At 54.8% G+C, this 27,606-nt stretch overlaps 1 protein-coding gene across 5 annotated transcripts; it reads left to right on the top strand.

The window, feature by feature from the left end:
• The first annotated feature begins 32 nt into the window (after positions 1-32).
• On the top strand, positions 33-24,204 carry GGNBP2 (gametogenetin binding protein 2). 5 transcript variants are annotated; one of them, XM_044429965.1, is made up of 15 exons: positions 33-128; positions 3,056-3,195; positions 11,282-11,362; positions 12,426-12,679; positions 13,724-13,822; positions 14,518-14,643; positions 15,529-15,642; positions 16,653-16,856; positions 17,924-18,098; positions 19,182-19,376; positions 20,138-20,282; positions 20,855-20,980; positions 21,880-22,025; positions 22,769-23,020; positions 23,968-24,204. In XM_044429965.1, exons 2-15 carry the CDS (start codon positions 3,103-3,105, stop codon positions 24,169-24,171), a joined length of 2,214 nt encoding a protein of 737 aa, XP_044285900.1. In that variant the 5' UTR covers positions 33-128; positions 3,056-3,102; the 3' UTR covers positions 24,172-24,204. The 5 variants fall into 5 exon arrangements, with proteins under 5 accessions (XP_044285900.1, XP_044285898.1, XP_044285902.1 ...); XM_044429963.1 differs by having other exon boundaries at positions 16,653-16,862; XM_044429964.1 differs by lacking the exon at positions 33-128 and adding an exon at positions 160-242 and having other exon boundaries at positions 16,653-16,862.
• Positions 24,205-27,606: the final 3,402 nt, after the last annotated feature.

Raw genomic sequence — 27,606 nt, 5'->3', positions numbered from 1 at the left:
CGGTCTCTCGCGAGAGGAGGAGAAGGGCGGAGCCAAAGCCGGAGGAGGACTGACGCTGCCCTCCTGGAAAGGGAGGGTGAGGAAGGGAAGAGAGAGAGGCCAAAAAACCGCCCGTCTCGGCTTTTGAGGTGTGTCCGGCTTTCCCCCTCGCTGCAGCTCGGTTGCTTCTCAAGGGCTGCAGGAGCAGACGCGGGAGGGGGAGACCCGCAGCCAATAGGAGGAGTGGGCTGGGGGGAGGAAAGGTAAATTTAAATATAGGCGGGGCTTGTCCGGGGAAAGTGGGGGAGGGCGTGGGGGAGGTCATGAATTGACTTTTCATTGAGTTCTTCCCCCCCCCTTTTGCAGCGACTTCCAGGGACCCCCCGCGTTCTCCTCTCTCTAGAGAGCAGGTAGTTGCTTTTCCTCCCTAATATGAAGACCCCCAAATTTTTGTCAGGGAGCCCCAATTTTCTTTTTTCAGAGCCCGGGGAATTAATTTTTCTCCTTATTTTTTCCTTTGTGAACAGTGCAACGAGTTAATTTTCCTGATTATTCTTGGGGAACCCTTTTCTTCGTTGACAGTACACAAAGTTACTCTTTTTCCTTAATCCTGAAAGATCCCTAAGTTTTCTTTTTTTTTTTTCTCTGGAGCTGATTTTGCTCGTTCATCTTTTGGACACACCCTCTCTCAAATTTACTTCTCGCTTTAGAACCCAGGGGAATGATTTTTCTCCTTATATATTATTAGTGACCCTCAAATGTTCTTTTAGAGCACTGAGTTTTTTTTCCTTATTAATTTTTAGAGAGATTCCCCATCTTTCACTGAGAAGACAGAGCATTGCTTTTTCTCCATAAATCAAAGTTTTTCTTTCCCTTCTCTTCTTCTCATGTTACCCAGGGTGTATTTTATGGGAGAAACCATAAAGGTTTTTATGTGCGCGACAATTAATACTTCTTGAACATCTATCTAATCATTTAATGGGTCTGTAATGAGTGCTTTTACGCAGGACAAGTCTCTGCCCCAAGGAACTTACAATGCATAATTTGTCAGGCAAAGCGGTAGAAGAGGGCGAGCAAAGTGTGTAACGTGGTAAGGGATTTTGAGAGTTGAAGGGACTGAAAATGCTGGGAAAGGAAAAGCAGACTGGTTTTTATAAAAGTTCTTCCCCCGCCCTGCAGTTTCTGATGTTTGCAGGTGTGAGGATTAAGCTCCTGAATAAGGAAGATTTCTTTTGCTGAAGCAGGGTGGGAAAAGTGTGTGTGGGGGGTCTCTTTAAAGGGCCTGCAATTCTTTGCGCCTTCCTATGCTTGTCAGCTGGGTGAATCAGTGTGTATATCCTTGCATGTTCACACGCAAGACCCCTTTCTTGAACCTCCGACGATTTCTCCCAGCCTGTCTGGCATCTCTCAGGATTACACTTCTGTCTTAAAAGTGCGTGCTCAAACAGTGTGTGAATGTGGCAGCCTTGCGGTTGTGCAGCCGCCCGTCCTGCATGCCCACCGGTCGGAGACGGGCTGCGCCGGGCTGTGTACTCGGCTGGGAGCAGAAGGCTGCTGTGTGGAAAGTGCAACTTGGGGAGCATCTGGGATCTGCCACGGCTGGAAAAATAGCTGTGCTTTGCCCTTGTCCGTGTCTTTGTGAGGACTGGCCCTCTAGCGCATCGATGCTTGAGCTGTGAGGGTGAAGCCCCTTGCAGGTACGTGAAGAAGAGCGGCAGAGCTTGGTGTGTCGCTGTTGGGACCCACAGACAATTCGTAGGAGGCAGTTACTGCTGCTCTTGGCTGCGTACTTCAATTGGGATGCTTCAGAGATAGGTAGATGCCCATAAGCTTGCGGGGGGCGTGGCGCATCCGTGGCTTTAGGGTGGCACTACCTGTGATCTGTGGGTTGGTGTGATTCTAAATTCTTCGAGCAATCCTAAATCCTTGCTGAAGCATCTGCTCTACCATGCTAAGAGTTTGGAGGAGGCCTGGTTGTGCAGGAAGAGTAAAGTCTGGGGTGCCCCTGTTTGATAGCGCTGTAGGGGCTTGCATGTGCCTCGGCTTATCCCTGGATAAAAATCCCCCACCCTGTTCCATCTAGAATCGCTGCTGCGCTGGCCCCTCATTTTGAGTGTGAACAGCCGGGCGTGTTTTCCGCTGCCTTTGCGTGGGTCCTCCTTACCCTCGTTGCCCACTGTTACCAAGTGCTGAACCGCACCTGTGGAAACGCCGGTGAAAGAGTGGCTGCCTTTCTCTGTCCTGCTAAAGCTGCTAGTTCTCAGTGTCAAAATGAGGGCTTTTCTGGGCCCCTGCTGTTTGTTTCATGGCGTGTTGACGTGCTGGAATGGTCTAAAATCACAGACGCTTGTCATGTTCCCATTGTGCTGAGATTTTTGTGGAAGAAGGTACTTTTCCCTGTCTGTGTGTGTGCTCTCGCGTTCACTCTCAAATCAACACTAGTGTACTTTTACTAAAGATGGGTGTATCCTGTCCAGGCTTGGAAGCATTTACCGGCTTTTGGACTTGCTAGAAATTTCCAGAACCGAGCATCCTCTGGACATAATAATGGGAGCAGAAGTGCAGACCTTTTAAAAACGGGACAGCAAATGATCAATCAGGCTCCTGTTCCTTATTTTCTCCCTTCCATTGCTCCAAAAGAGATTGCTGAGAGGGCCTTCTTGGTGGTGCCCCCCCCCGGTATGGAGCGGCTTCCTGAGTCAGGCCCACCTGGTGCTCACCTTGTTCCCTTCCAGTCCTCGGGCATCTAGCAGCACATGATCACATTTCCAACTTGATCTCTTCCCAATTTCGCCCACTTCGTAATGATTGAGCCGTTTGTCCGCGGGATCTCTCTCTGCGAAATACGATGCTGCCCTCCGCGGGCTTTAATTTCCCTAAACCGCCCGGGGAGGCTCAGCTGTGGGGCAGCGGAGGACTGGCATGCGCCGAAGGAGGTTCAGAAGGAGCCGGCACTCGGGGCAGGGCCGTGTCGAATCACCCGATGCGGCAAGGCAGGCTGCTTTCCGCTCCTGATGAAAGTGTGTGGAAGGAAGCAAGCCGTGTGTTTACTTGCCCGGGGTTTGGCTGTTTTCAGGCAAGAAGCTGTAGGAAGAAGTAAGCGCAGCGGCAGAGGGAGCAGAGATGGCGCGGCTGGTGGCGGTCTGCAGGGACGGCGAGGAGGAATTTCCCTTCGAGAGGCGGCAGATCCCCCTCTACATCGATGACACGCTCACGGTAAGGGCCGCCGCAGGACGGGGCGCCGGGCTCGGGCGTGCGGGGCGCCTGCAGCACGGCCGGAGGGTGTTTTGCAATTCGGAGGCGAGCCTCCCCCACGTCCCTCGCCTGCCGGCCTCACGGAAGGCCTCGGCCGCCTCGGAGTCCGCCCCGCAGCCTGTCCCCTGGTTGTGCCTTCCGTCCCGCATCCCCAAAACATGCCCGGCCAGGCACGCGTGACGCAGGCACCGGCGGAACGGGGGGACCCGACCCCAAAGCCCCGCTGCAGCCCAGAAGGCCTCCCTGGAGATGTTGTAGCCATTTTGGAGCTTGGATGCCTGGAACCGGGGGCCGGCCGGCGGAGTTTTGCCGAAGGAGCCCAAGGGGCAACGATTCCTCCGTCCCTGCGGCTCACGGAGTTGCCGTCCCCGTCGCTGGCCTTTGTCCCGGCTCAGTTTGTGAACTTTTCCGGATGGGGTTGCAGTGTCCATGTTCCCTTCAAAACAGGATCGTGCCATGGAGTCCCTTTCTTTTTCTCTTTTTGGTTCCATGTAGAGAGTTGGAAAGAGGCTCCTATGGAAGTCTTGCAAGGCGCATATCGCATACGCCGGTGGCTTCCCTGGTAGCTTGGCGGACTGGTTTGTTTCCCATGTGTATATTTTAATTAATAGTGCCTGGGGAAAGGTGTGTAGGAAAAGAGCCAGACTCCTCGGCAAGGGAAAGCCTGAACCCCGTATCTCCCAAAGAAAGTCCCATTCTAGTCTGCAACCTTTAGCCTAATACTTCTAGTTTAATATTTTTCTTTTGCCGTTTTTCTATTCCTTTTATAATGCATCTTCTCTCCCCAACTGGCCACAACTGAAAGGGAGTTTCTTCACTTTTCTCGCCTGAGTTCCCAGTGCGTTTGGCTTTGAGGGCAGGCCTTCCTTTTCTCAATTCTGGAAGTTTTCTCTAACTTTTTCTTGGATGTGATCAGCCCCCAGTCAGGCTGGAGGGAACGGGAACTGGAGACTGGGGTGGGGCCTGTCACTTGGGCTGACCACTCCTGCTGTAAGGGACTTGGTCCCAAAAGGGCACACTCTGTCTCCCTTGCTCCCAGAGATCCTGCTGATATTTATCTAAACTACTCTTCTCCTGATTGCCAGCCAGAAAAAGGCTCTGGGGGTGGGTCACGTTCAGGTAGTAAAAGCACAGTGGTTTCTGCCTGAGGGCTGACAGCATGAAAAGTCAGCACATGAAAGGAAGAAGCGATGGGGAGGGAAGAGGGGGAAAGTGGTCTTTCACCACGGCCCATTCCGTTGCCACGATCGCCCCCTGCTGAAACGGCTGCTGGTGTCGACAGACAGAGGGAGCTCTTTTGGTACGTCTGGCCAAATAATGGCGCTTTCTATAATGTTCCCAGGATGGTATGTCCTGGCATATTTTCCCAGAACATGCTAGGAAGGGAGTAGTACTCTGTGCCAGTCTGTGCCCGCCCTTCTCGGGTGTCTCGCTGTATGACCCAAGAAGCTTTGCTGCGATGGCTGCTCAGGCACTCTTGTCCAGCGCTGCCCCTGCGGTGTTTGTGGGGAAGCCAGCGAGGGCTTTCCGTCACGCCGGGGAAGGCCCTTGAGGCGGACTCGAGTAAAGGAGGGGGCAGAAAGGTGAGCTGGAACAATCGAGGGAAGGTTTAGCTTAGAAAAAGGGTGCGTGGGGAAGGCAAGGCAGGAACGTACGGAATTATGCTTGGTGTGGGGAAGGCAGAGCTCGAGGCATATTTCCGCCTCCCGTTCCTCAACCCCGGCTGTGTTCTGCCAAGGAGCCGATGGGTGCAAGAGTCCTGGCAGGCCGAAGGAAGCGCTTCTGGACACCGCCTGGAGTTAAGCTCTGGAACTCCCTGCCACAGCACAATGGCGACTATCTGAATGGTGTCCAAAGGCGGCTGGGCAAGCTCACGGGCGAGGCAGCGATCCGGCGCCTCCTAGTGCCGACATCTATACGGAGCATGCCTGGGTGCAGCTGCTGCTGGGGAACATGGGTGTGAGGATGCCGTCGCATTCATGGCCTGCTTGTGGTTGGCCCCACTGAATGGGAAACCCATCGAAAGAACAGGACGCCCTAGTTTGACCACGGCTGTTGATGGGGTTAGTGGCAATTATTCTGCAAAGGCCGTGGCCCTAAACTAGACTGTGAGCCCCACTGAACTCCGTGGGGCTCAACTCTGTGGGAAGTCACTGCACAGTCGTACGCGAAAGGTGCAAGCCCATGCAAGTTCAGACAGAACAAAGGCCTGGCTGCTCGCAGCATGGCTGACCGGGGCATGCTGGGAATTGTAGGCTTTTCCCGCGGTCGAAACGCGTGTTTAGACTTTGCTCCCTTTGAGACGCTAAACACATTTGAGGTGCAGAAAGGAGGAGCTGCTTCCCAGGGGCCTGTGGCTGCTGCGGTCAAATTTGGAACATCACCGCCCGGCTGTTTGGCGAGTTGTATTCCAAGACGCACGGTCCGAGTTCCGGCGCAGTGCTGAGTCCCGTGGACGTCTGTTGCGCTTCCATGGTCGGACTGTTGCCTCTGGGTGCTGCCAAATGGGCAGCCAGCGCTCTGGGAACGAAACACCAGCCTGTCTACTTTGTGCGACGCTTTGGGCATCCTACTGGATAGAGTGTAGTTGCGGTGGGGCCGTGCCGTCGCAAGCCCCTTTGCAAAGCTTCGTCTTCTGGAGCATTCCGGCGTGGAGGTTCCCAGGAGTCCCTCCGTGCATCTTCTGCATTGCTGCTCGCTGAGAAGACTTGGGCCTCTCTCTCCAGCCTGCAACAACTTCTCTCTATCAGCTGCTTTCGCTCATGTGAGGCCGCTCTCGAGGCAGCCGCAAGACCTGCCAAAGTTACCTGATCGCAGTTTTTGCTGCTCACCTGCTCATGCATTTATGGCCCCCGGGCAATATGGAGAGCACGGAGCTGGCAGTGGGGGCCATGCCCAACTTACGAAATCATTTCTTCTGGTTTCCCGTAGAGACATCTTTGGAGCCTGGCCTTCTGCAAGCTTGATCTGGGCTGTGACAAGCCAGGATACATCTTGGGGTGATCATGGCTTGTTGGCTGAGCGTGTGATCGGCCTGCCTGTGGTCCTGGGACCAGTTTTGGCATCTGCAGGCAAAGCGACTGCCCACTTGTCTGCACCGGCCCTGCCCAACCTGTTGGACCGCACCTCCCATCACCCCCGGCCATGCTGGTTGGGAAAGATGGGAACTGCAGTCTAACACGGTTAGGCTTGAGATGTTGGCGCAGAGCCGACAGTTCTCATCCCAAATAATCTTTGGAAAATTATTTGAAGGCCTTGGACCACTGCTCTGAGGTTTGTTCATTCTGCAAACTAAATTAAGAAGCAGACTTGGGTTTTGATCATGGCAGGCTTGGCTTTCTGATGCAGTGGGTGCGCTTATTTTGGGGAGGGGAAGGTCTGTGAATTTGGAGACCATGTTGGTTGGTGTTAGTCTTGCTTCCAGCTCAACTGGTACATCGGGGCGGGAAATTTTAGCCTGCGTCGTTGCTGGATCGTGAAAATCCTGGCCCTTAAACTCCAGCCTGCTCGATCATTTGGCCCAGGTCAAAATGGCCTCCATGCTCGGGAAGCGGGAATCTTCCGGCACGCAAAACTGTTTTGCTCTGTGTTCTCTCTGTGAACCGCCGACACGGAGATCACGGATCACAGTTTGAGAATTTCTGCTGTGGACGATGCTGAGCTGGCTAAGGATGGGTAGAGCACTCGTGTTTGGTCTCGCGGGCTTCTCATTTTCCACTCCTCATTTCACCCTGCCTCCGCATCCGTTTGCACCTTTAAAAAGGTCTGGGCAAACAGAGTGAGTTTCTCGTTGTGCTCCATCTCTCCAAGGTGGCTTCCCACGCTGCTGCCCCCTCCGGCCCACCTGCTTCTCAGGGGCGTAGTGTGGCTCAGCCAGGGCCTGGCACCTGCTTCCCTGCTCTTCTGATTTGGGCCTGCTCCAGCTGGAGCCCACTCTGCAGGCACTCCAGAACAGCGCAGCCCCTGGGGCATCGAGGGGGAGCATTTTGCCCTAAAGGTGTCCTCCACGCCTCAGGATCCGCACGGAGGGATTTTCGGGTTAAATCCAGCCGGCACTTGCTAATAACGTCACGAAACCAGCCTGGCTGTGTAGGCGGTGGGCACCTGTGTCGAGTAAGCTCTGCCTTCGGTTTGGCCGCGCTGGGTTCCCACCTCCTGTGACCGAGGGAGGGGTCCAGCCCACGCTTGGGTCCCTCCTCACCAGGTCGCCTGGGACGGCGCTCGCCACCTTCCACACGCCAGGTGAGGACTTGGCTTGGGAACCGTGTCGCCCTCCCTCTCCGGGGGCCTGGGCCGAAGCCGTGCCATGTTGTTCAAGAGGCACAGCCTGGGATTTTGGCCGTACGATGCAAGGCAGGGGCCCGATCCAGTCCACGGCCACTATTGCACGTGCATCGTACAGGAGGAAGGAGCGGCATCGACGGATAGGGTACAATCTTTGCATGTGAGTAGCTGTGTTTCTGCTCTAGGGTTAAAGAGCGCTGGGGGAGACCAAAGTCCACCCTTCTGCTCCCTGAGAGCGTGAGCTGTTCTTCTCCCGGGGACCTCCGCCCTCCTGAAGAGCAAAGTCGCTCCGCTGCCTCGGATGGGGCCCCATCCGCAGTCACTCATGGGGACTGGAAAGGAGCTTCGGGCATTCTTGCGCCTTCCAGTAGCTGACAGTTCATCCATAACCGTTAAAACCATAAAATGCAGCATAAAATGCACTAAAAGATTTTAAACGTTCCCTCTAAAATCGAATTAAAGGCCAAAGGAAAATGCATCCCCAGTTCAAAGATTTAAAAGATCGTCTTGTTGCCCCTGCCTTAGATGCACATGAGCTTGGGGAACATTCCAGTTGCTGGTGGAGGGTTAGGCTGTTGTGTGGATGGAGCCAGCTGCTGGATTTCCACCTTTAAGGAGGGCCATGATTTGCACGTTTTACGGATCGAACAAAGCTGACTGGGTAACTTCGGGCCACTGGCTGTCTCTCAGCCTGACCTACCTTACAGGGTTGTTATGAGGATAAGATGGGGAGGAGGAGGCCCTTACAAACAGGCTTGGGGTCCTTGCAAGACGAGAAAAGGTGCAATATTTTCAAGACCGGTGTGGCGTAGTGGTTAAGAGCTGGGACTGGGACTCAGGCGATCCGGGTTCGAGTCCCCGCTCGGCCATGGAGCCAACTGGGTGACTTTGGGCCAGCCACAGCCTCTCAGCCCAACCTACCTCACAGGGTTGTTGTTGTGGGGATAAGATGGAGGAGGAGAATGATGTCAGCTGCCTTGAGCCCTTTGTAGGAAAAGGCAGGATATAAACCGAAAAATAATAAATAAATAAATAAATAAATAAATAAAAATATAAATTCAATTCAATTCAATTCAATTCAATTCAATTATTTCTTATATCTAAGCCACCTTTTATCCCTTACAAGAAGATGAGGTCTAAATGTCATTTAGTAATAATTACTGCTGTTGAGCTTTATATTTCTTTAAAAAGAGGTCTTCAGCCCAGTTGGAGTCTACCTGGAGAAAAACCATCAATGCAGCCGTTAGATTCCTCTGGGTGCTCTCAGTAGAGGCCCCATGGACAGCAGTATTTCAACAAATACGTTCAACGGGGCCAGTTCAGAGTCAATAGTACTTCCAGTGTTGTTTCTGACGTATTGTTTTATTCTTTTATCCATTTTCTCTCTCAACATTCACTGGAATATTGGAGCGGTATGCAAGTCCTGTAAATTAATAATATGCAAGTATTTATAAATTGCTTATACTTCCAGGTGGTTTGCTGGTTCCCCAAGTTTTGTGTCTCCCCCTGCCGTTCAGAAAAGCGGAAATACTTTTCCTCTGTTATTTGCCCCTCGACGGTCAGAGCTTTGAACTGAAATAGGCTGCTATTTTGGTCCTGAGCCGCCTTTGGCCTTTTCCCCCTTGGACTGTGTCCCCAAGAGCTTCTCTGAAATGGAATTCGACCCTTGGGTGAAAAAGGTTCCCCAGCGCGACACGTAATTCCCTTCATCCACCCATCCTTTAGACGGGGAATTGCAATCTGCGCTTCTCTCTGCAGCTGCAAGATTTGGAGACTCAACCCTCACCTGCTTTGCTCACCTTTACTGGTGTAACCATCTCTTCTTGTCTCTGTTGAGTCGGAAATCCCGTAAAGCGCTTGACCTCGAGCGTAATTCTTTGAGGATGGCCTTCCTCTGAGCCAGCACCTGCCGGCAGAGGGGCGGAAAATATTATCCCTTGGAGTCGCTTTGCTGTAATTACTGCCCTGCTCCTAAATTGGCACTTCTAGAGAATTGACTTTATCTCTACCCTCCGAGCCGTTAAACTGTCACCGGTGCGTGAATAGTGATCTCTAATTTGGTCGGTGTAATTAAGCGCTTGGGTCCTCCTGCCCCTGTGTGGAGGCTGCTTAAAAATCGCCCCAGCCCGCTGAGCTGTGCTGACATTGGGAGCGGAAGTTCTGCCTGGATTTACCACCGTTAGTGCTTCTGGAAGGAGATCCTGGGTGGAGTTGGGAGAACGAGAGGCACAGAAAAAGGATCTTGAGAAATAAGGAAACAAGGAAAGTCCAGGACAGCTTTCACTACCCCCAAATGCATAACTCATGCCGAATTCCAGGTTTTACCAGTGGTGCCATCCCAGGTAGCAGTTTGACTACTTTGGGTGACTTTGAAGGGTCATTTGCGGTTAACCACATTATTTTATGATTGCCTTTCCCCCTCTTTCTGCTTTTTCTTTGTTCTCTCTCTCTTTTCTTACGGCTTGAAGCTATAACTGATGATGTGCCAGAAAGGAAGGCTCCTATCTTAGGATGGCTTAATACGTTGGTGCAGAAGCGCAAGTCTAAGGGCTGCATGTAGCTGCCCTCCCAAATTTTGGTGGCTGGTGTCCAGGTTTTTTGCCCTTCTAAAGGGCTGAAAGCATCTGGTAAAGTTTTGGTCTCGGGAGTAGAAACTTTAAGCCATAATATGCCGGCGTTTTGTTTTCACTCCTGCTTCCAGCTTGCTTTGTCTTCTGGCTTTGCGGAAACAGGATGCAGCTCTCAGGCAGATAGACCGGCCTGGGGCAAGAGGGCTAGGTGTATCGCTATATAGCTGAAGCTGCACAGAAAGCTGCCCCGACTGTGGAATGCGCGCCCCAGAGAGGTCCGCCTGGCACCGTCATTATATGTTTTTCGGCGCCAGGCTAAGACCTTTTTATTTGATCAACATTTTAATAAGTTTTAATATTGTATTTTTACCATAATATTTTAACTGCAGCCAGAGTGGGTCGATCATTTATGTTTGGTGATATTTGTATTTTATCTTTGTAAGCCGTCCTGAGGCTTTTGCAAAGGACGGCATATAAATATCCTAAATAAATAAATAGAAAGGGGAGCCGGGGGTCATGTGAGATCAGCCACAGGCAGCCGTCCCCCCACGAGGCAGACGGTGACGTCAGGAAAAGCCCCCTGCCCGGCGTGTCGCCCTGGCTGCTCCATGGAGCCAGTGGCTCCTCGCATCTCCGATTCAGCCGTGCAACTCGCTGGGCGACTTGGGGCTGGCTGGGGACTCTCGACCTTCCCACACCCACAGGGTTGTTGTGAAAGTATTATTATTATTATTATTATTATTATTATTATTATTATTATTAGAACATTTCTATGCCGCCCCTTGTCGAAGCCTCGGGGCGGCTTACAAACACAATAAAATACAATAAAATACAAAAATAACAATATAAAATTAAAATTAACAATATAAAATAAGTAAAAATATAAAATATAAAAGCATGGGGATTGTGTGCATCCGGCGGTCTCCCTGGAGGAACGCCGGTGGTGCAGCGGCGACGCAAGAGTCACGTTGGGTGGCAGCTTGGCCTCCGCAGGTGTGGGTGAAGCGGGCTCCGGCCACCTCGCGCAGGCTGACTTTGTGTCGTGGTGCCTTCAGTGGCGGGCAAAGGGGCCACTGCAGGATCGGCACAACTAGTCGGGGCGGCCACGAGTGTCCCAGCTTGGCCAGCCTGCGAGCGGCGCGCTCCGCATGCCCCCCTGGGAAGGCTCACGCGGGTGCTTTGTTTTCACGCAGATGGTGATGGAGTTTCCCGATAACATGCTAAGCCTGGACGGACATCAGAACAATGTAGCACAATTGAAGCAGTTTATCCAGGTAGGCGACTGCCATTTGTGTCGAGAAGCAAGCCGGGCTGTTTGTCGGCGCGTTCTCTTCTTAAACATCCATTCAGAAGACACGTATTTCAAATTACGTTTTAGGTTTGATGGGGCGTTAGCAGGGTCTTGTCTTGCATTACCCTGAAATGTTTCTTTCTGTAGCATGCAAATTTTTGGTCTGCAGAGGGATTTTCAGCTGAAGAACCTTCTGGAATTTACACACAGACTGGGCACGGATAGCGTGATTATCCACAGTCCGGGACTGAGTGTCCTTGAAATGTGGGTTAATCCAGCCATGCTAACAAACCACGAACAACCCCCGCCCCTCGAAGACAAACAAACCTGGTTTGTTGTTACTGTGAGTTGAACTAACCATGGTTTGCTTGCACGACTGGGCTCAGACAGCCCCATATGCTGTTTCTGAGTCTGTGAACAGGGCTGCGGCCCTCCATATTGAGGTGGATGGATGGGATTAGTGCAGAGGTGGGTGTGTGCTTGGGGGTACTCTGGGGATGATGGAGGACGGGAAAACCTGGAGGAGTGTTGTCCATGGGGTTGCGAACAGTCGGGCATGACTTTGCGACTGAACAACAACAACAATGGCCCTCCATATACAATGCCTCTAAAGAGATCTTGTATAATAGGATGGCATACAAAAGCTTTTAAGAGAGACAGAGACAGAGAGAAGTGGGTCATCATCGTTATGTTTTGCCTTGGATCAACATGCTTGTGGAACATCTGCAGGAAAGCAGGCTAAGCGGAAACGCCACTCTTGCCTGCACTAAAATTCCAGTTTGTGCAGCATATCACAGAGCAACGCACGAGCATGACTTCCTTTTCGTGCACGCTTGTTAGCCAGGAGGAGGACAGGCAGCTGCGATAGTTTGGAAGTGGAGCCAAAGCTCTCAATCCCGTGGACACAGGGGGAAACGGCCGCGGGGCAGTGACTTCCTTCGGATTAGGATGCCCGGTTTTCGTCGGCCCCGGAGCCTGCCGGGCTCGGCCCGCAGCGGGAGCCGTGGCGCAAGGAGGCGTTCACCCCTCTGCTTCCCCCTCCGCAGCGGCACGGCACGCTGAAACAGCAGGACCTGAACGTGGCCATGATGGTGACTTCTCGCGAAGTCCTGAGCGCGCTCTCGCAGCTCGTCCCGTGCGTGGGCTGCCGCCGCAGCGTGGAGCGCCTCTTCTCGCAGCTCGTCGAGTCGGGCAACCCCGCCCTGGAGCCCCTCACGGTGGGCTCGAAGGGCGTCCTCTCCGTCACCCCCAGCTGCATGAGGGACGCAAAGAAGCTGTACACGCTCTTTTACGTGCACGGGTAAGGCGGGGGCGGCTCGGCGGGGGGGGGGGTGCTGGTCCTTGGACCCACATTTGATGTATGGATTTTATCTATTAGGGTATACAGATCGTCTCTGGACGGCTTACAATATAATATTTAACAAATACATCAAGCGATAACAAGATAAAACCCGACTGAGGGTATCAGTAAAAACATAATTGAAATATTTAAGCTTTAAAATATTGGGTAAATAGAAAGGTCTTTACCTGGAGCCAAAAAACATATAATGTCAGTGCCAGGCGGACCTCTCTGGGGAGCACATTCCAGAGTCTGGGCGCCACCGCAGAGAAGGCCCTCCTCTGAGTATGTTCCCTCCTAACCTCCTTCGGGGAGGGTTCCCGCCGCAGGGCCTCTGCTGCAGATCTCAAGGGGCAGGAGGGCATATACAGGCCACACTTGACCCAAGGGGGCCCCCGTCCCTGCCCCTTTTCCTCTTGGCCACTGCCTCCTGCCTCTCCAAGAGGCCCTGCAGTCTCCGTGGCTGAACGCGAGGCTTTAAGCCGGCAGTGCAGCTCATCTCGCTTCACCCGATTCCCTTTGGGCTCTCCTCCTGACCGCCCCGGAACGGGAGCTTCCCAGCCCTGCGCTCGGCCCCCCTTGCACAATCGGCTCCCCACCCCTGGCCTGGCCTGGCCGCGTGCCGTGCGGAAGCCTGCCTTCGCTGCACGGAGAGAGTCGTGGGCGTGCGGAGGGCGGAGCGGTTCCTGCTTCACCTTGCAAAAACGTCCCCCCAGCGCTCAGAACAACCTGTCACAGCCCTCAGCAGAGTCGCCTCGCGCACCATCGTGTGAGCGCACCATCGTGGCCCGCAAGCCGCATGCGCCCGTGACGTTCGTTCCTTGAATGCGCTGTAACGTGCTCGCTTGAACACGGATTCGTCGAGCGCACGCCACGTAACGCCTCCCGTGCACCACGCACGGATCCGGTGTCCCGGTGTGTTAGTGTGCATTGTAACACATGAACGGCCTCCTGCCATTCGGACAGTCCTGATTTGTCTGTTCTGGTTCTTCGCGTTCTTTAAAGGTCCAAATTAAACGAAATGATAGACTCGATTCCCAAAAGTAAGAAGAATAAGAGATGCCAGCTGCACTCCTTGGACACCCACAAGCCCAAACCCTTGGGGTAAGTTTTACCTGGGGTAAGTTGGGTAGGGTCGGGGCCCGGTGAGGCGCCCAAATGCGCCGAACAAGCTACGCCAGCCTTCCCCAAGCAGATGCGTTGGCCCAGAACTTAGTTTCTCCCAGCTGGGGGTCCTGGTCCAGCATCTCCAGAGAAGGCTGCGAAGCACAGCTTGCTTTTCTAACGCACCCAGGAGAAGCTTTGTATAGTTTAAACAGACCAGGAGAATATGGAGGCTTCTCAGGAGGAGAATGTCGACAGGCCAGGAGCACGTTGTCCCTTAGGCAGGGGCGTGTCTCCATCCGGGGCGTGCGAGTCTGGAAGGGCGACCCCCCCCCCCCGCCAACAGCCTGCCTTGGCCGGTTCTGCTCGCGATGCTTCCAGGCCCGGTTCTGCCAGCTTAGCGTCGTGCCAGTTTGCAGGGTGGGAGATGAGGGTCCCCCCCACCGTAGTCCCACTCCGGGGTGGCAGGAGGGGCTGCTGACCAGTTGTCTGTTTCCCACTGCCCCGCGAGGCCCTTGGCCAGGGGCTTCCTCCGCAGTTCCCCCAGGGCAGCCAGCTCGCCACCGCAGGGAACAGCCGTACTCGGGAGGCGTCCTCGAACGGAGGAGTTGCCCCAAGCTGGGGAGCGGGGGGCGGCCCTGAGCCCCATTCTGCAGCCATTAAATTCTTCTTTTAATGCCGTGTGTATACTCCAGTGAAGGGAACGGTAGCGCCCCGAGCACAGAGAAGTTAGGTGCAGATAAGAGAACTAGTGAAGACGAAAGGAAGGAGAGCAGGTGTAAGATCTCCTTCTGCTACGGACCTTTCCAGGGAGCTGCCAGGTAAATGGACGCAGGACCGTGGGGGTCTCCTCTCCTTTCGCTGGGCGCCTTGTTGTGCCCAGTCGGTTCGAGTCTGGCTCTATGATGCTCTGTCCATGTCTGGGGGGCAGGGCAGGGCAGGGGCCCTCCTTGGCCCCCGGAAGGGCCTGTCCCGCCTCCCACTTTTCCAGGCAGGGCTGGGAAGGGCCTCCTGTAAAACCGGCCCCAGGTTGACAAGAGGGAGGCCCTCCGATTCGCCCTTTCCAATCTTGCTGAGAAGAAACGGCCGCGCCAAGCCTGCAAAAATAACAGACCCCCCCGCCCCCCCCGCAGGATCTCCGAAACCAAGAAACGGCGCCTGAGTGTGGCTTCTTTTGTTTCCCTCTTTTCCTTCGCCCTCCCAACCGCTTTTCCTCTTGTGTCGTGTCTTTTGGTTGGTAATCCCTGAGGGCGGGGACTGTCCCATTGTTAATCTTCGGGAGTTGCTCTGAGTGGGGCCTAAATGACAAAGTCGCGAGAGCTAAAACCAGCCCGCATGTTCCTAGCAGGGGCGGAAGCGCCCGTCCCGCAGGACTGCGAGAGCTGAAAAAGCGAACCGACCCCGGGGTGGCAGGTAGAAGGGGCGAGTCTCTCCGTGGAAGGCATCCCATAATGGTGGGCAGGGGAGCGAAGCCGCAGAAAATAGCCTCACCCTCCAAGCCACCTTCCAAATGTTTAGCTGAAGGGAAGCTCCGGCTGTCGATGTCCAGAAGGCGTGGATCGGTACGCGGAGGACTGGCAGAAAACCAGCCCTTTGCTGCGTGCCCGGAAACCGCTGGGCCCGGGGCGTGTCCCTGCAGGTGAGGCCCTTTCCACCCGAGGTAACCTCCGTGTCCTTTCCTTTTCCCACCCCTTCCCTCTCCACAGGGGTTGCTGGATGGATGTCTGGGAGCTCATGTCCCAGGAATGCAGAGACGAAGTCGTCCTGATCGACTCCAGCTGCCTCCTGGAAACTCTGGAAACATACCTGCGGAAACACAGGTGAGGGCGGGGAGACCAGGTGGCCACTCCCCCCTTTTCCCTGAGCGTGGCAGGAGGGGGTCCCTCCTTTCAGCCAAAGAATGCAGTCTTTGTAGAGACCGGAGGGTGTGTGTGTGTGTGTGTGTAGGAGGGAGCCTGTGCCAAGCCCCGGGGGCCAGGAGGAAAGCTCTCTTTCCGGCCACACGGTCTTGTGCCCCTGCTAGTTAGGAGCTTCCTGGGCCGCTTCCAAGAAAGGCCGGCTGCAGGCTGGAAAGGCCGCTTTCGCATCCAGCGGAAGTTGGCCGGGGGCCTCGGTGGCAGGCGCAGGGGCGGGAACCGGCCTTCGCACAACCGGGTTGCTTCGCCCGCCTGAAAACAGCACCCAGACTGAGGCCCTGGAGCCGCTTGGTGCTCCCAGGGGCGCGAATGAACTGGGGTAAGGACGTGGGGAAGAGGAGACCCCTGGTGTTGGCCGTGCCCCCAAAATAAGGGGCAGCCCTGCAGCTATTTAGAAAGAAAAGGCCCCGCGACGCCCAGCATTCCGAGTCTTCGAAGGTGCACGGGAGGTATTCAGATTTTACTGTGTTTTTATCCAGCTCTTCTACTGCGGGGGGGGGGGGTACTTAAACCCCCTCCTTTCCTGTCCTGTGAAGCAAAAAAGCCCCCGCCTTTTCCCCTGGTGCGTGTGTGCTCTTCCGCCCACCACAGCGCCCCCTAGAGCTTTTGTGTGGGAGAGTGGTGCTCGCCGCTCGATCCCCCTTTCCTGGTGGCTTTGAGGGAGGTCGCCAACAAATCAGAACGCAGCCCGAGTCATGTGGGGGGGGGGTCCCCGGCAGGGGGTGTCCACCCGGGAGACGCCGCGGCGAGCGCAGACCTCCCTCCCGTCGGTGCCGCCGTCGACCTCCTCCTGGCCGCAGCGCCGCGCCGCCCCCTCCCCGTGGGGCCGGCGCGCCTCCCGTTCGGGGCCTCCCGGGGCGCGCGCACGCCCCCGCTTCAGCGGCCCCCGTTCCGCCCGCCCCCCTCTCGAGCAGGTTCTGCACCGACTGCAAGAACAAGGTCCTCCGGGCGTACACCATCCTCATCGGCGAGCTGGACTGCAGCAAGGAGAAGGGCTACTGCGCCGCCCTGTACGAGGGCCTGCGCTGCTGCCCCCACGAGCGCCACATCCACGTCTGCTGCGAGACCGACTTCATCGCCCACCTCCTCGGCCGCGCCGAGCCCGAGTTCACAGGAGGGTATGAGTATGTAGTGGCCTCGCACTGGGCTTTCTTCTTCGGACCCCCGTCCAGCCGCTTCCCCGCCCCCCCCCCCCGAAAAACGAGCAGAAGGGGCCGTTGCCGAGCGTGCATTTTGCCCCCGGGGGCGAGAGCGCCTTCCTCCCCGTCTGTCCTGCGCGCTGCCGGCTCGTGGGCCCCAGGGGGGCTCATGCCGCTCTCCACTTGGGTGGGGTGGGGCCCCAGGGGCAGAGCGAAGCGTTGGGGGGTCAGCCCCCGAGCGGACGCAGCGGGAGCCGGGGGAAAGCAGCTGGAGGGGCCCCGGTCGCTCCGGAGGATCCGCGAGAGGCAACAGGAATGGTCTGCGGAGAGTTGGGACTACCATTCCCAGCACCCCCAGCCAGCATGCCGATCTGCAGGCCTCTGGGTGGAGCAAGGCCCGTTTCGGGGATGGAAAGGGAGGCAATTTTACTCGGTTTGCGTGTGAGGACCCTGAGATCCACAGCATGTCCAGCACCCCAGCTCTTCGTGCCTGGATATACGTTTGGAAAACATCGCGGTGGTCGTGCCAAGGATGGGGGGGGGACGCAGGGACCCCCGTCCTTTCTCACCTGTGCTATGTGGAAGCCAGTGGCCCCCTGCCAGGTCTGGGAGCCAGACTTGCTGTGCCTAGGAAAAGATGCATTATTCCAGTTCAGGCCAATATTTTTCTCGATAGCCAGATGCATAATTTCAGTTAAGAGGCCCCCTCCCTCTCCCTCTTCCCTGCCCCCCCCTTCCCCGCCCCCCTTTTCAAGCCTGAGAACGGCTTCAAAATTCGTTGTTTTTTCAGTCAAAACCGGCCTCTGCCTAGCTGGGCCCCCCTCCACTCCAAGCGTGTTGGCCTACATTCCAGGCGCCCGTGCTGCAGGAGCTGCTCTTTGCACCTGCCCTGGGTGGACAGCTGGAAGCCCCCAGATGCGGGCCTGGTGGCCCCGCTCTTGGCACAGTCCTCTTCCCAGTCAGGAAGGTGCTCCGAAGGGAGGGTGGCCCCCCAGTGCAAAGCAGCGATCCGGGGATGCAACGCCGTGCACCTTGTGTCCCTCCAGGCGGCGGGAGCGGCATGCCAAGACCATAGACATCGCCCAGGAGGAAGTGCTCACCTGCCTGGGCATCCACCTGTACGAGCGGCTGCACCGCATCTGGCAGAAGCTCCGGGCCGAGGAACAGACGTGGCAGATGCTCTTCTACCTGGGCGTGGACGCGCTGCGCAAGAGCTTCGAGGTGTGCCCCCCCCCCCCCGCGTTCGGTGCCGCCAGCTCCCGAGCAGGGGTGGCTTGGCCCACGGGGTGCAGGATCCCCACCCTGGGCTCCCCGGGAGGCTGGTCCAGAGGCCGCAGCGGGCACGGCCGCTCGGCAAGGCCCCTCTTCACCCCGTGGGCCGTGGGCCGGCCCCCTGCTCGTGGCTTCGGGGTTTGCTACCCACATGCAAAGCCAGAAACACCTTGGGGCCAGGGTCACTGCAAGGCTGTCGGCTGGTGTGTGTGGGCGGGGGAGCAGCTTGCCCTCTGACGTCCTTGGGCTGCAGTTCCCATCATCCCCAGCCACCGCAGCCAGTAGGGAGGGACGATGGAGCCGTGCTGGAGGGCCATGAGCTCCCCATCCGTGACGAAGATCCAGCGCAGCCCCGTCCTTTGAGGGGCAAGTCGGCGCTTCTTCCCGTGCAATGAATGCAGCAGCCAAGGCCGCTCCAAGTCTGTCTTCACCCCTCCAGCCCCCAGCCAACCTGCCCCCCAGCCTCATTAATCCCCCCCTGGGGCAGCTCAGGGCTTCACCCCGGCATGTGGCGAGGGCCTTCCGGGCGCTCTGGGACGCGACTGCATCGGCCCTGCCCTTGTCCAAGCCGGCTGTGTCTGGAGGACCCCGAGAGCCTGTCTCTAGCGCACCGTTTTAAAACGGTGACCCGCATTCTAGGCAGGGACGTGTCCCAGACGGGAGAGACGCTGTCACCGCAGAGGCATGATCTCACGGTGTTCTCCTCGTGTGAGCTTGTATCTCTGTGCCGGTGGGAGGAAGGTTCAGGGAGATGCTGGCCCATGGAAGGAAGAAAAAAAAAAAGACACGGAACACCCATAGCAAGCTCATCGCATGAAAGGCCCTTGGGTTTGGCTGCACGCGGGAATCTGAAGCACGGCGGCTGCAAACCGAACAGGCAGAAAATAAGCAAATGCAAAGCTAAACTCTGTGCTGCTCGTAGGCCAGGAGGTGCCAGGGCAGAATGCGAAAGGTCCGGGGGCGTGTTTGGTGTGGCGGGCAGGGAAAGGACGGGGCAGGTCTGGACTCCGGGCCTTTCGGTTTCCCACGCAGATGGCTGTGGAAAGAGTGCAAGGCATCAGCCGGCTGGAGCAGCTCTGCGAGGAGTTTTCCGAAGAGGAGCGGGTGCGGGAGCTGAAGCAGGAGAAGAAGCGGCAGAAACGGAAGAACCGGAGGAAAAACAAGTGTGTTTATGAGATCCCGGTGCCCGTGCAAGCGGCGGAAGAGAAGGACATGAGCGAAGAGAAGGTCAGGCCTGCTTCCTCCCGTCTGGGGGCGCAGAGGGTCTTGGTTATGGGTGCCTGGCTTGGACGCTGCCGAGGAAGCCTCCAGCTTCGATCGTCAGGCTGGGGCAGGCCCGGGTTTGGCTCAGAAGGGCTCATTCTGTGTCCCGGGGCGAGGCGTTGGCCACAGGGGGGGCTTCAAATGCGAACCGTGGAGACGGGTGGGCGAGGGAGGACCAAGCGTGCCTCTTGGGCAGAAATCCCACGAGTGCTTCCCCAAGACCTTTTCAACTGGAGAAGGTCAGGGGCGATGGAAGTGGGAGTCCAGCCCCTCAGAGGGCACCAGTTGGCTGGGGAAGGCTTCCCTCCCCACCGTCTTGTCTTGTCCTTTTGAACGACCTCGGCCTGCCATCTTCAAACCAGGGCAACGCTGGAACCAATTTCGGCTAGGCGTTTGCATGCCCTGGGCATATTTGCCCGTGTGATGGCCTTCGGCAGGCTCCCAAGAGCCCCGCTGGCATCCACGCTCGCTTCCCCAGCCACATGGCTGGCAGATGTTTTGGCCTCTAACTCCCAGCTGGCTGACATGCCCAACATCTGGGTGCTGGGAAAGGCGTTTCTCAACGGGCATCAATGCAAACATAGAAGGCCCGCCTCGTTGCCGTTCTAATTTGATCCTGCCGACGGGTCTTCTGGAGAGGCCCGGCCGTGTTGCGGGTCGCCACGCCCCGCCTCCGCCTCCGCCCCAGTCGCCCTTCACTCTTCTCCTCGTCTGCCTCCCTGCAGGAAAACTTCTTGGAAAGCGGCTGCAAGGCCTGTGGAGGCACCGAAGAGAGGGCGGGCTGCGTCGCGGTCCTCGTCACGAGCGAAAACGCGTCTTGCACTTGTCCCAACAGTGGCACTTTACTGGGTTCACCTAAAATCAAGAAAGGTACAGCGGGCCAGCTCTGGCGCATTCACGTTAGAAATCCCAGATTCCTCTTTGTCCAGCTTTCTTTCTCCTTTTATGGGGTGATTTAAGGAAAAAGGGGAGTGAAAGGTTTCGTATCTGTATCCATGCTTCTGGTAGCCGGAAGAGAAGACGACGAGAGTTTGAACATCCAACCGTGAGATTTGGAAGGGCTTGCTTCTGCTTTCTATTCACTGCTTTCCGTTGTTCATGTTCGAAACCATCTTTGATCGTAACTGTGGCTTGCTTGAAGTCAGCCAGCCTCATAAACCATGGTTTAAAGCTGGTTTGTTTGACATAAAGCACAGTTAAGATTAAATGCCAGTTCACTGTGCTCGGGGAACACAGGAAATTTTGGTTCATCTAAGCAAGTTCCTATCCCGAGAAGCTCTGGTCCCTCTTCCGAATGCAGCCAACGGCTCGAAATGCTTTCAGGGAACCCGCCTTAAAACGACCTCCAAAAAGCATCATGGGGTATCGATTGATAAAGCCCAAGTCGCCTTTTTCTTTGCTCTGCTCTGCTCGGTGACTCTTTCCCTGCATCCTCCATCCAGGCTTATCTGCACATTGTAACGGCAGTGACTGCGGCTACTCTTCCAGCATGGAAGGCAGTGAAACGGGCTCCCGAGAGGGCTCGGATGTTGCTTGCACTGAAGGAATCTGCAACCATGACGAAAACGGTAAGGGTTAGGGTCGCGCGCCCTTCTCCCTGAGCTCCCTGGACCCTTTCCCATCTTCTTGGTTCCTTGTCCCCCTTCCCTCACGCCGCCTCTTCGCTCCTGGATTTAGTTCCTTGCCAGGTGGACTGGAAGCCGCTGCTTTTCCAGAATCTGCTAGCTCAGTGTGTTTTCTGTTCTGGCCCTCTGGGGTTTCTGTTCTGCACTGGGGTTCCTCCCCAGGGGCCAGCAGGGTTTCAGCTTGATTTCGTGCGACCCTCCGTGTAATTCCAAGAGCGGCACTGAGAGCCAGGGTGGCATCAAGGTTTAGAGCGTGGGGCCAGGACTCGGGGGATCTGGGCTCAAGTGCCCTCTCAGCCATGGACTTAGGACCTGTCACAGACTCTCAGCCCACCCTAGCTTGCAGGGTTGTTGTGAGGATAAGACTGAGAATGGGAGGAGGAGAATTCCATGAGCTGCCTCGAGTTCCTTGAAAGGATAGAAATCTAATAAATCAGACAATAAAAGGCTTAGGCATGTGATTGGTTCACTCCTCCTGCAAGAGCTCTCTCTCCCAGCAGCCTCCTGCAGGGAAAGAAGAGGGGCAAGAGAGGGGCAGCCAGAAGGACAGGAAGGGCTGGCATTTACTCCCTGGCAGGTTACCCACGAGGGGACACAGCCCCTGGGGAAGAACAGCCTGCCTCCCCCCATGCCAGGCCTTCACCCCCTTCATTCTCTTCTCCCCTGCCCAAAATACCGAACTCCCCTTTCTAGCAGAGCATGCTCATTGCCAGCTGCCTCCCCGCCGCCCTCGTGCCCCGGGGTGCAGCTTGGGGGGTGCAAGCCGGCACTGCCCACACGCCGCTTCTCCCCGCCCGCCCGCCTGCCCTCTTCTCGGAGCGCCACCCCTTCCTCTCTCGCAGGCGACGACACTTGCCTGCATCCCTGCGATGACAAGGAAGAGGACGGGGACAGCTGCGTGGAGTGCTGGGCCAACTCGGAAGACAGCAGCACGAAGGGCAAAAGCAAGAAGAAGAAAAAGAAAAGCAAGAAGTGCGAGGCCGAGCACGTAAGTCCTTCTGGGGGGCCGCACGCCGAGCGGTTCGAAGCACAAGCCTGCGCCCATTCAGAGAGCAGCCAGCCAGCCAGCCGCTGCTTTTCCTGTCTAAAATGACCTCGAATTACACCTGCAATTAGACCGTGTGATGCTCAGCCCTCTGGGATCACAACAGACTCCCAGGATCTTGGAGGAAAGTTTTCCCTCCCTTGAATCTTTTCCACACCAAAGATTGCACCTGGGGTCTTGTGTGTGAACAGATCTGGTTCTGCCACCAAAACTCGGTCACTCCCAAAATCTTAGGCTACAAAGGGAGTGCTCCGGATGGTTTACGTAATATAAAATTCTGCAATACAATATTAACACTGCAATTATTAAAACATTTAAAATTGAACATTATAAACTTTAAAAAAGAAATAGAAAATGTGACTGTGAAACAAAAAAAAATCTTAAAATGTCTAAAACCCTTAATTGTTAAAATGATGGTTAAAAAAATGGGTTTTGCTTGACACTGAAAAGAATATAATGTTGGCGCCAGGCAGGCCTCTCTGGGGAGCACATTCCATAGTCTGGACCTCCATTGAAAATCCATTTCATCCACGAATGGTTTGCCCTCTGCCCAGAGCACGTGGGGTATCAGAACCGCTCTGCTTCTAAGAAATGCCGTCCGTTCAGCGGTTCAGCTTTGGGAGCGAGGGGCCGTGGGAGGGGCTTCCCACGATACTTCCCTTGGCGCGTTTTCCTCCCCGCCTCAGATGCAAAAGCTGGCCAACTGCGTGGTGGAGGCGGGCGGCCACGAGGGCTCAGGAAAGGCCTTGCACACGGAGCTCCACCGAGACAAGACCAAAGACCCGCACGCCGAGACCTGTTGTCGCACAGAGATGGCCCGGCAGCTGGTGCCTTGGTCAGAGCACAGGAAAGTAGCGTCACTGTGTGCGGCAGATCCTCCGGAGGCGCCTGCTGTCCCCGATCCTGGGAAGGGCGCCAAAAGCTTGGTGGAACTCCTCGTAAGTACAGGCCAGGAGCACGGGCGGGGGGCTGTGACGGTCGGTTTTGGGGCAGGGTGAAGTCTGCACTGAGCATTTCAACCAGGGTGCTGGTGGGGGCCAGAAAGACCCAGGGCTCTGGCCCCCAGGGCAGGAAAAGGCCCAGTTTAGCAGTTATGTCAATTCAAAGATGCTCCAGGGCCTCTGTGTTGCTCCTTGAAGGAACCTATCTCCTGACAATGCAGCTATTTCCAAAAGAAGACGTTCAGGCAGGGCAGAGGAAGGTCTTAGATTCCAGGAAAAAACACAGAGATTCAAAGGAGTTCTTTTACATTTTTCTTCCTTTATTTCTTTGAAGAAGACAATTAAAATCAAAAAAGGATTCATGGGGGGACAACAGGGGAGGTAAAACAGTGGGGTTGGTTAGGCAGTGGATCCAGGGAGATGGGGTGCAACAGAGGTCATGGGGGGTGTCTGGACCTGTACTGCAGTGAGTCCCCCGGGCAGCAGGTAGCTGGGGCGGAAGGATTTCCAGGGCTTTGGGGCTCAGGGTGAAAGATTAGGGGCTCCAGCCCTGCTTGCCAGACTTCCTTCAGCCCAGGGACTGAGCACTGTTTAGGGGGAGTTCTAAAATCGTTTGGGGTGGTGGGCAGAACGACAGTACGCAGGTGATCCTGGCAGCCCTTGGGCCTCCCTGCATCCCCCTCCGAACGCTGCCCCGGCTGGCGGAACCCAGCTGTCTGGTTGACCTGCCAAGCCGGAAGGGGCCGTGGGGAAGCGAGGGGCCATGGGAAGTGTCTCCGCTGCTCTACAGAGGAAGCCCTAAGCCTCCAGGAGGGCATCATGACAGGACGAAAGCTTTCTGCAGGCAAGGGGCCAGGTTTGGCAGAGCCTGGCCTCTGCTGCATCTCCCTCTTCCTCACCACCCCGCCTTGTCCCCCCCCCCCATCCCCAAACGCGTCTTGCAGGACGAGTCCGAATGCACATCCGACGAGGAGCTGTTCATCTCGCAAGATGAGATCCAGTCTTTCATGGCGAACAACAAGTCTTTCTACAGCAATAGAGAACAATACCGACAGCACCTGAAGGAGAAATTTAACAAGTACTGCCGCTTGAATGATCACAAGAGGCCGATTTGTAGTGGCTGGCTGACAACAGCCGGCGCGAACTAAACCCAATAAAATTAGCAATGTCTTTCAATGAAACTTTTGAGATGACTACTGCGCCTTTTCTCTTTGGAAAAAAGACTCTTTAGCAACTAAACAAAATCTTACCTTTTAAAAATCAATGTGGCTTTCTCTATCTCTCTCTCTCTCTCTCTCTCTCTCCCCCTCTCTCTTTTTCATTTTTTCTTTCCCCTGTGCGGGAGGCTGCTGAAGGTTTCTGGTCTTTTCTTCTTTTCGTTTCCTTCCAGGCTTGGATCTTTTAGTTTTGACTAGATCGATGCAAGCCTAGACTTTCATAATTTAAGCCATTTTCCCTTTTTTTCCATGTTTCTCTTAACTGTGACACTTAGCAAAGAAAAAAGCAACCGATAGGCACAATCTTGTGCTAGTGTAGGCAGTTTAAAAACACCGGGAGTTGTCTGTCTGTTCTGCCTAAGCTCGCATGGGAAGCGCCTTTAATGGCAAATGTAATGTTGTACTTAATAATTCTGTACAGAAGTGACAATGAATTCCGTATAAAGATTTTACAGAGTAGACATCCATTTGCAGAAAGCGTATGTTCTGGATGTAATATGTTGAAGCGCAATGTTCAAAAATTTAAGAATAAAGAATATTTATTAATATGCATAGTAAAAAGCAAACAAAAAACCCAACACCCCAACACCCCATGCGTATGTTTATCTTCTGGTGTAATTGTCTTCGTCATCAAAGGGTACCGCAAAGTCTTGAAAGTTCAGTCCAGTTTCAGTTTGTTGGAAACGTGCGTTGTCTGTCTGTCTTTGTAACCTTTTCTGTGTCCTGGGCTTGGAATAGCTTGTGGCAGTTCTGCTACATCTCAGAGTGATGGGTAGCTTGAGGCCCTGGGGCTGATGGGACTTGCAGGCCTAAGCAGCTGGAGTGACATGCGGTGCCTAACTTTCTCATGGGTCTTTGAGTACTTCTGGTATCTGGGTCTCGAGTCATCTGGGGCTTTAAGGGGTAGGAACCAGTGGCTTGAATCGGGTCCCAAAGCAGACTAGCAACCCGTGTGGTTTTTCCAGATTGGCTTGACCTAGTGGGGCACATTTTGTGCTCCTAATTTTAGGGAAATTAAATGGTGTGGAAAGATAATGTTGGAGGCGCTGGACTGTCTCCAGTTTTCTGTTCAGAAAAGTTTCTTTGATCGAGAAGAGGCTTGTGGGAGCAGAAGGGGCGACGATTTTGGTGACTCCCTCTTTGACATTGTGCATCAAACCGGGCATCTCGTTTTGGAAGGTTAGGGGACTCTTTGGGGGGGGAAGCAAACCTGGAAAAATGCAAATTGAAGGAAGGGGCCGGGGCTGGGGGAAGGTCTGGCTTTCTGGGGAGCTCAGCTGATCTCGCTACCCCACGGGTCAGGATCCTCTTTCTGTGGGGATTGGGGCCTTGGTGGCTTGAAAGAACCGTGTGGGAACAGCCATGAGGTTTTGCCTGGCTGGGGGGCTGTGGGACTGGCTCAGCTGGGTCGCCTTGGTTGGGGTGGTGCCATGTAAGCCGGGGTGGTTGCTGGGTTGTGTGAGCCCAGCACAGTGGTGTGGCTTCCATGTGGTCGGGGGAACGTGCAAAGCGCAATGACGTGGCTCTGCACCAGCGCCGCCCCCCCCCCCCCCCGGGTGAATTTCTGGCTCTATTAATGATTATCCTGCAAGCGTCTCTTGCAAGGAGTTCCAGACAGCACTGTTGGGTCAATCCTTTCCTATGAAGTTCTCCAATCCCTTTTAAAACTTTCCAAATCGGTGGCCCTTGCTACTTCTTGAGGAAGTGAGTTCCATAGTTTTAACTCTGGGCCATGCAAAGAAATCCTGGATCTCTCCCACATCCACTTCATGTGATCCCTGTTGGGTTCTAGAACGAAGGGTGAACAAGGTCACCCTCTCAAATTTTATCCCGGCCGTGCCCAATTTTGCACACCTCTGGCTTATCTCCCCATCAGGCACGACCCTGAATTCTTACCTCCTGTACTGACCCTGGATGTGAAGTTCAGGTTCTGCGGAACTGCACGCAATTTATCCCATGCTATGGCTGAGACAAGCGCCAGGGAAAAACACATCAGACGCTACACTTCCAATATCCTTTTGGTACGAGTAGGTTGAGTTTCATACGAACAGTGTATTCTTTGGACGTTTGGGAGCAGGCATTTAATAGTTCGTGACACCAGCTGGTCACTGAGGTCTTGTGCTCAGCTTTCAAACAAAATTAGTTTTGCATGTTTATAAGGTTTGGTGGTCCTTGCTATTTTAAAAAAGCTGCATCAAACATGAGGGCATGACTCAGAACAAGGAAATAGGAGGACTTGGAACCTTTACAGGCTGTGATTTGTCTGTGTTCCCGGAGTCTCTAAAATCAACAAAAAATGGTTCAAAATTGGGACAGGAGGCGGAACCAGGTGCAAAATGACAAGATGCGTTGGCAGAACAAATTCCTTGGTGTACAAAGAACTGCCAACAGAATTGAGCTGATGGGCCATGCAAGGGGAGCTTTTGGCACACGCTGGGGCAAAGCATCTTTTATAAAAAGAGCCTGTGGAAGACCGCACCTGCTCAATTGCCACGGAGTAATGATTGCACCTTTAGAAAATGAACGCAGGAGAGCGTGCCTTGCCGCAATGCCCAGTTTATTTTTACCACCGCTTTGTGATTTCTTCACTCTGCCTGCACATCCGCCTCCACTCCAAATAGCCCCTCAAAACTCAGGATGACACCCCCACCCCACTGCTGCAGGAGATGGAGGGATGGCCCAGGCCAGGTGTCTTCAGAAATTGCTCTCTGGTTTCTTGTCTCAATGGAGAGACCCCAGCTCGGGAATTTTTCCTGGATTGTTTACGGCTCCTCAGCAATGATTCCGGATTTATTTGCTACTTACGTCCTGGATTTTCAAGCCAGAGTGACAGCAAGCCGTGCTTTTGTGCCTAGCTACTGAATTTATATATTGGAAAGTAGTGCAGCTGCTGATGTCAGAAAATCAGACTAGATTTTACTTTTTACGAGAGCAGAATTAAAGCAAGCCAGAGTTCTGCTTCCTGCTCCAACGGCTGGAACAGCAACTGCGCTAGCGATGGTCAGTTTGACATTCATATTTTTATTTTTTTTCAATCCCCGCTTCTTTCCATCCCCGACATGGCAATGGCAGCTTCTATTTTGATTCCCTCCCTCTCCAACCCCGTGATTCACCAAACCGGGGCTGGTATTGAAGACAATCGCTTAAGGATCCTGAGCCTAGGAATTTGAAGAGCCAGCCCGAAACGGAGCTAACGGGCCTCCCACAGAAATATGAGTGTTCTGGTTACGCTAAAACAGAGCAGTTGATCCGGGCCCTCTTCCTGACCTCTGCTCATTTTGTGCTTTTCCAGCTTTCCTCCTTTGTCCAAATAGCAGCGATGGCACATTTCGAAGGGCTTTTTGCAGGTCACGGGGGGGGGGGGGG

The sequence above is a fragment of the Varanus komodoensis genome, unplaced genomic scaffold, assembly GCF_004798865.1.
Source record: "Varanus komodoensis strain SLA01 unplaced genomic scaffold, ASM479886v1 scaffold20_1, whole genome shotgun sequence".
Taxonomy (NCBI): Eukaryota; Metazoa; Chordata; class Lepidosauria; order Squamata; family Varanidae; genus Varanus; species Varanus komodoensis.
The sequence above is the reverse complement of the archived record's forward strand: the minus strand, read 5'-3'. Positions and strand labels throughout refer to the sequence as shown.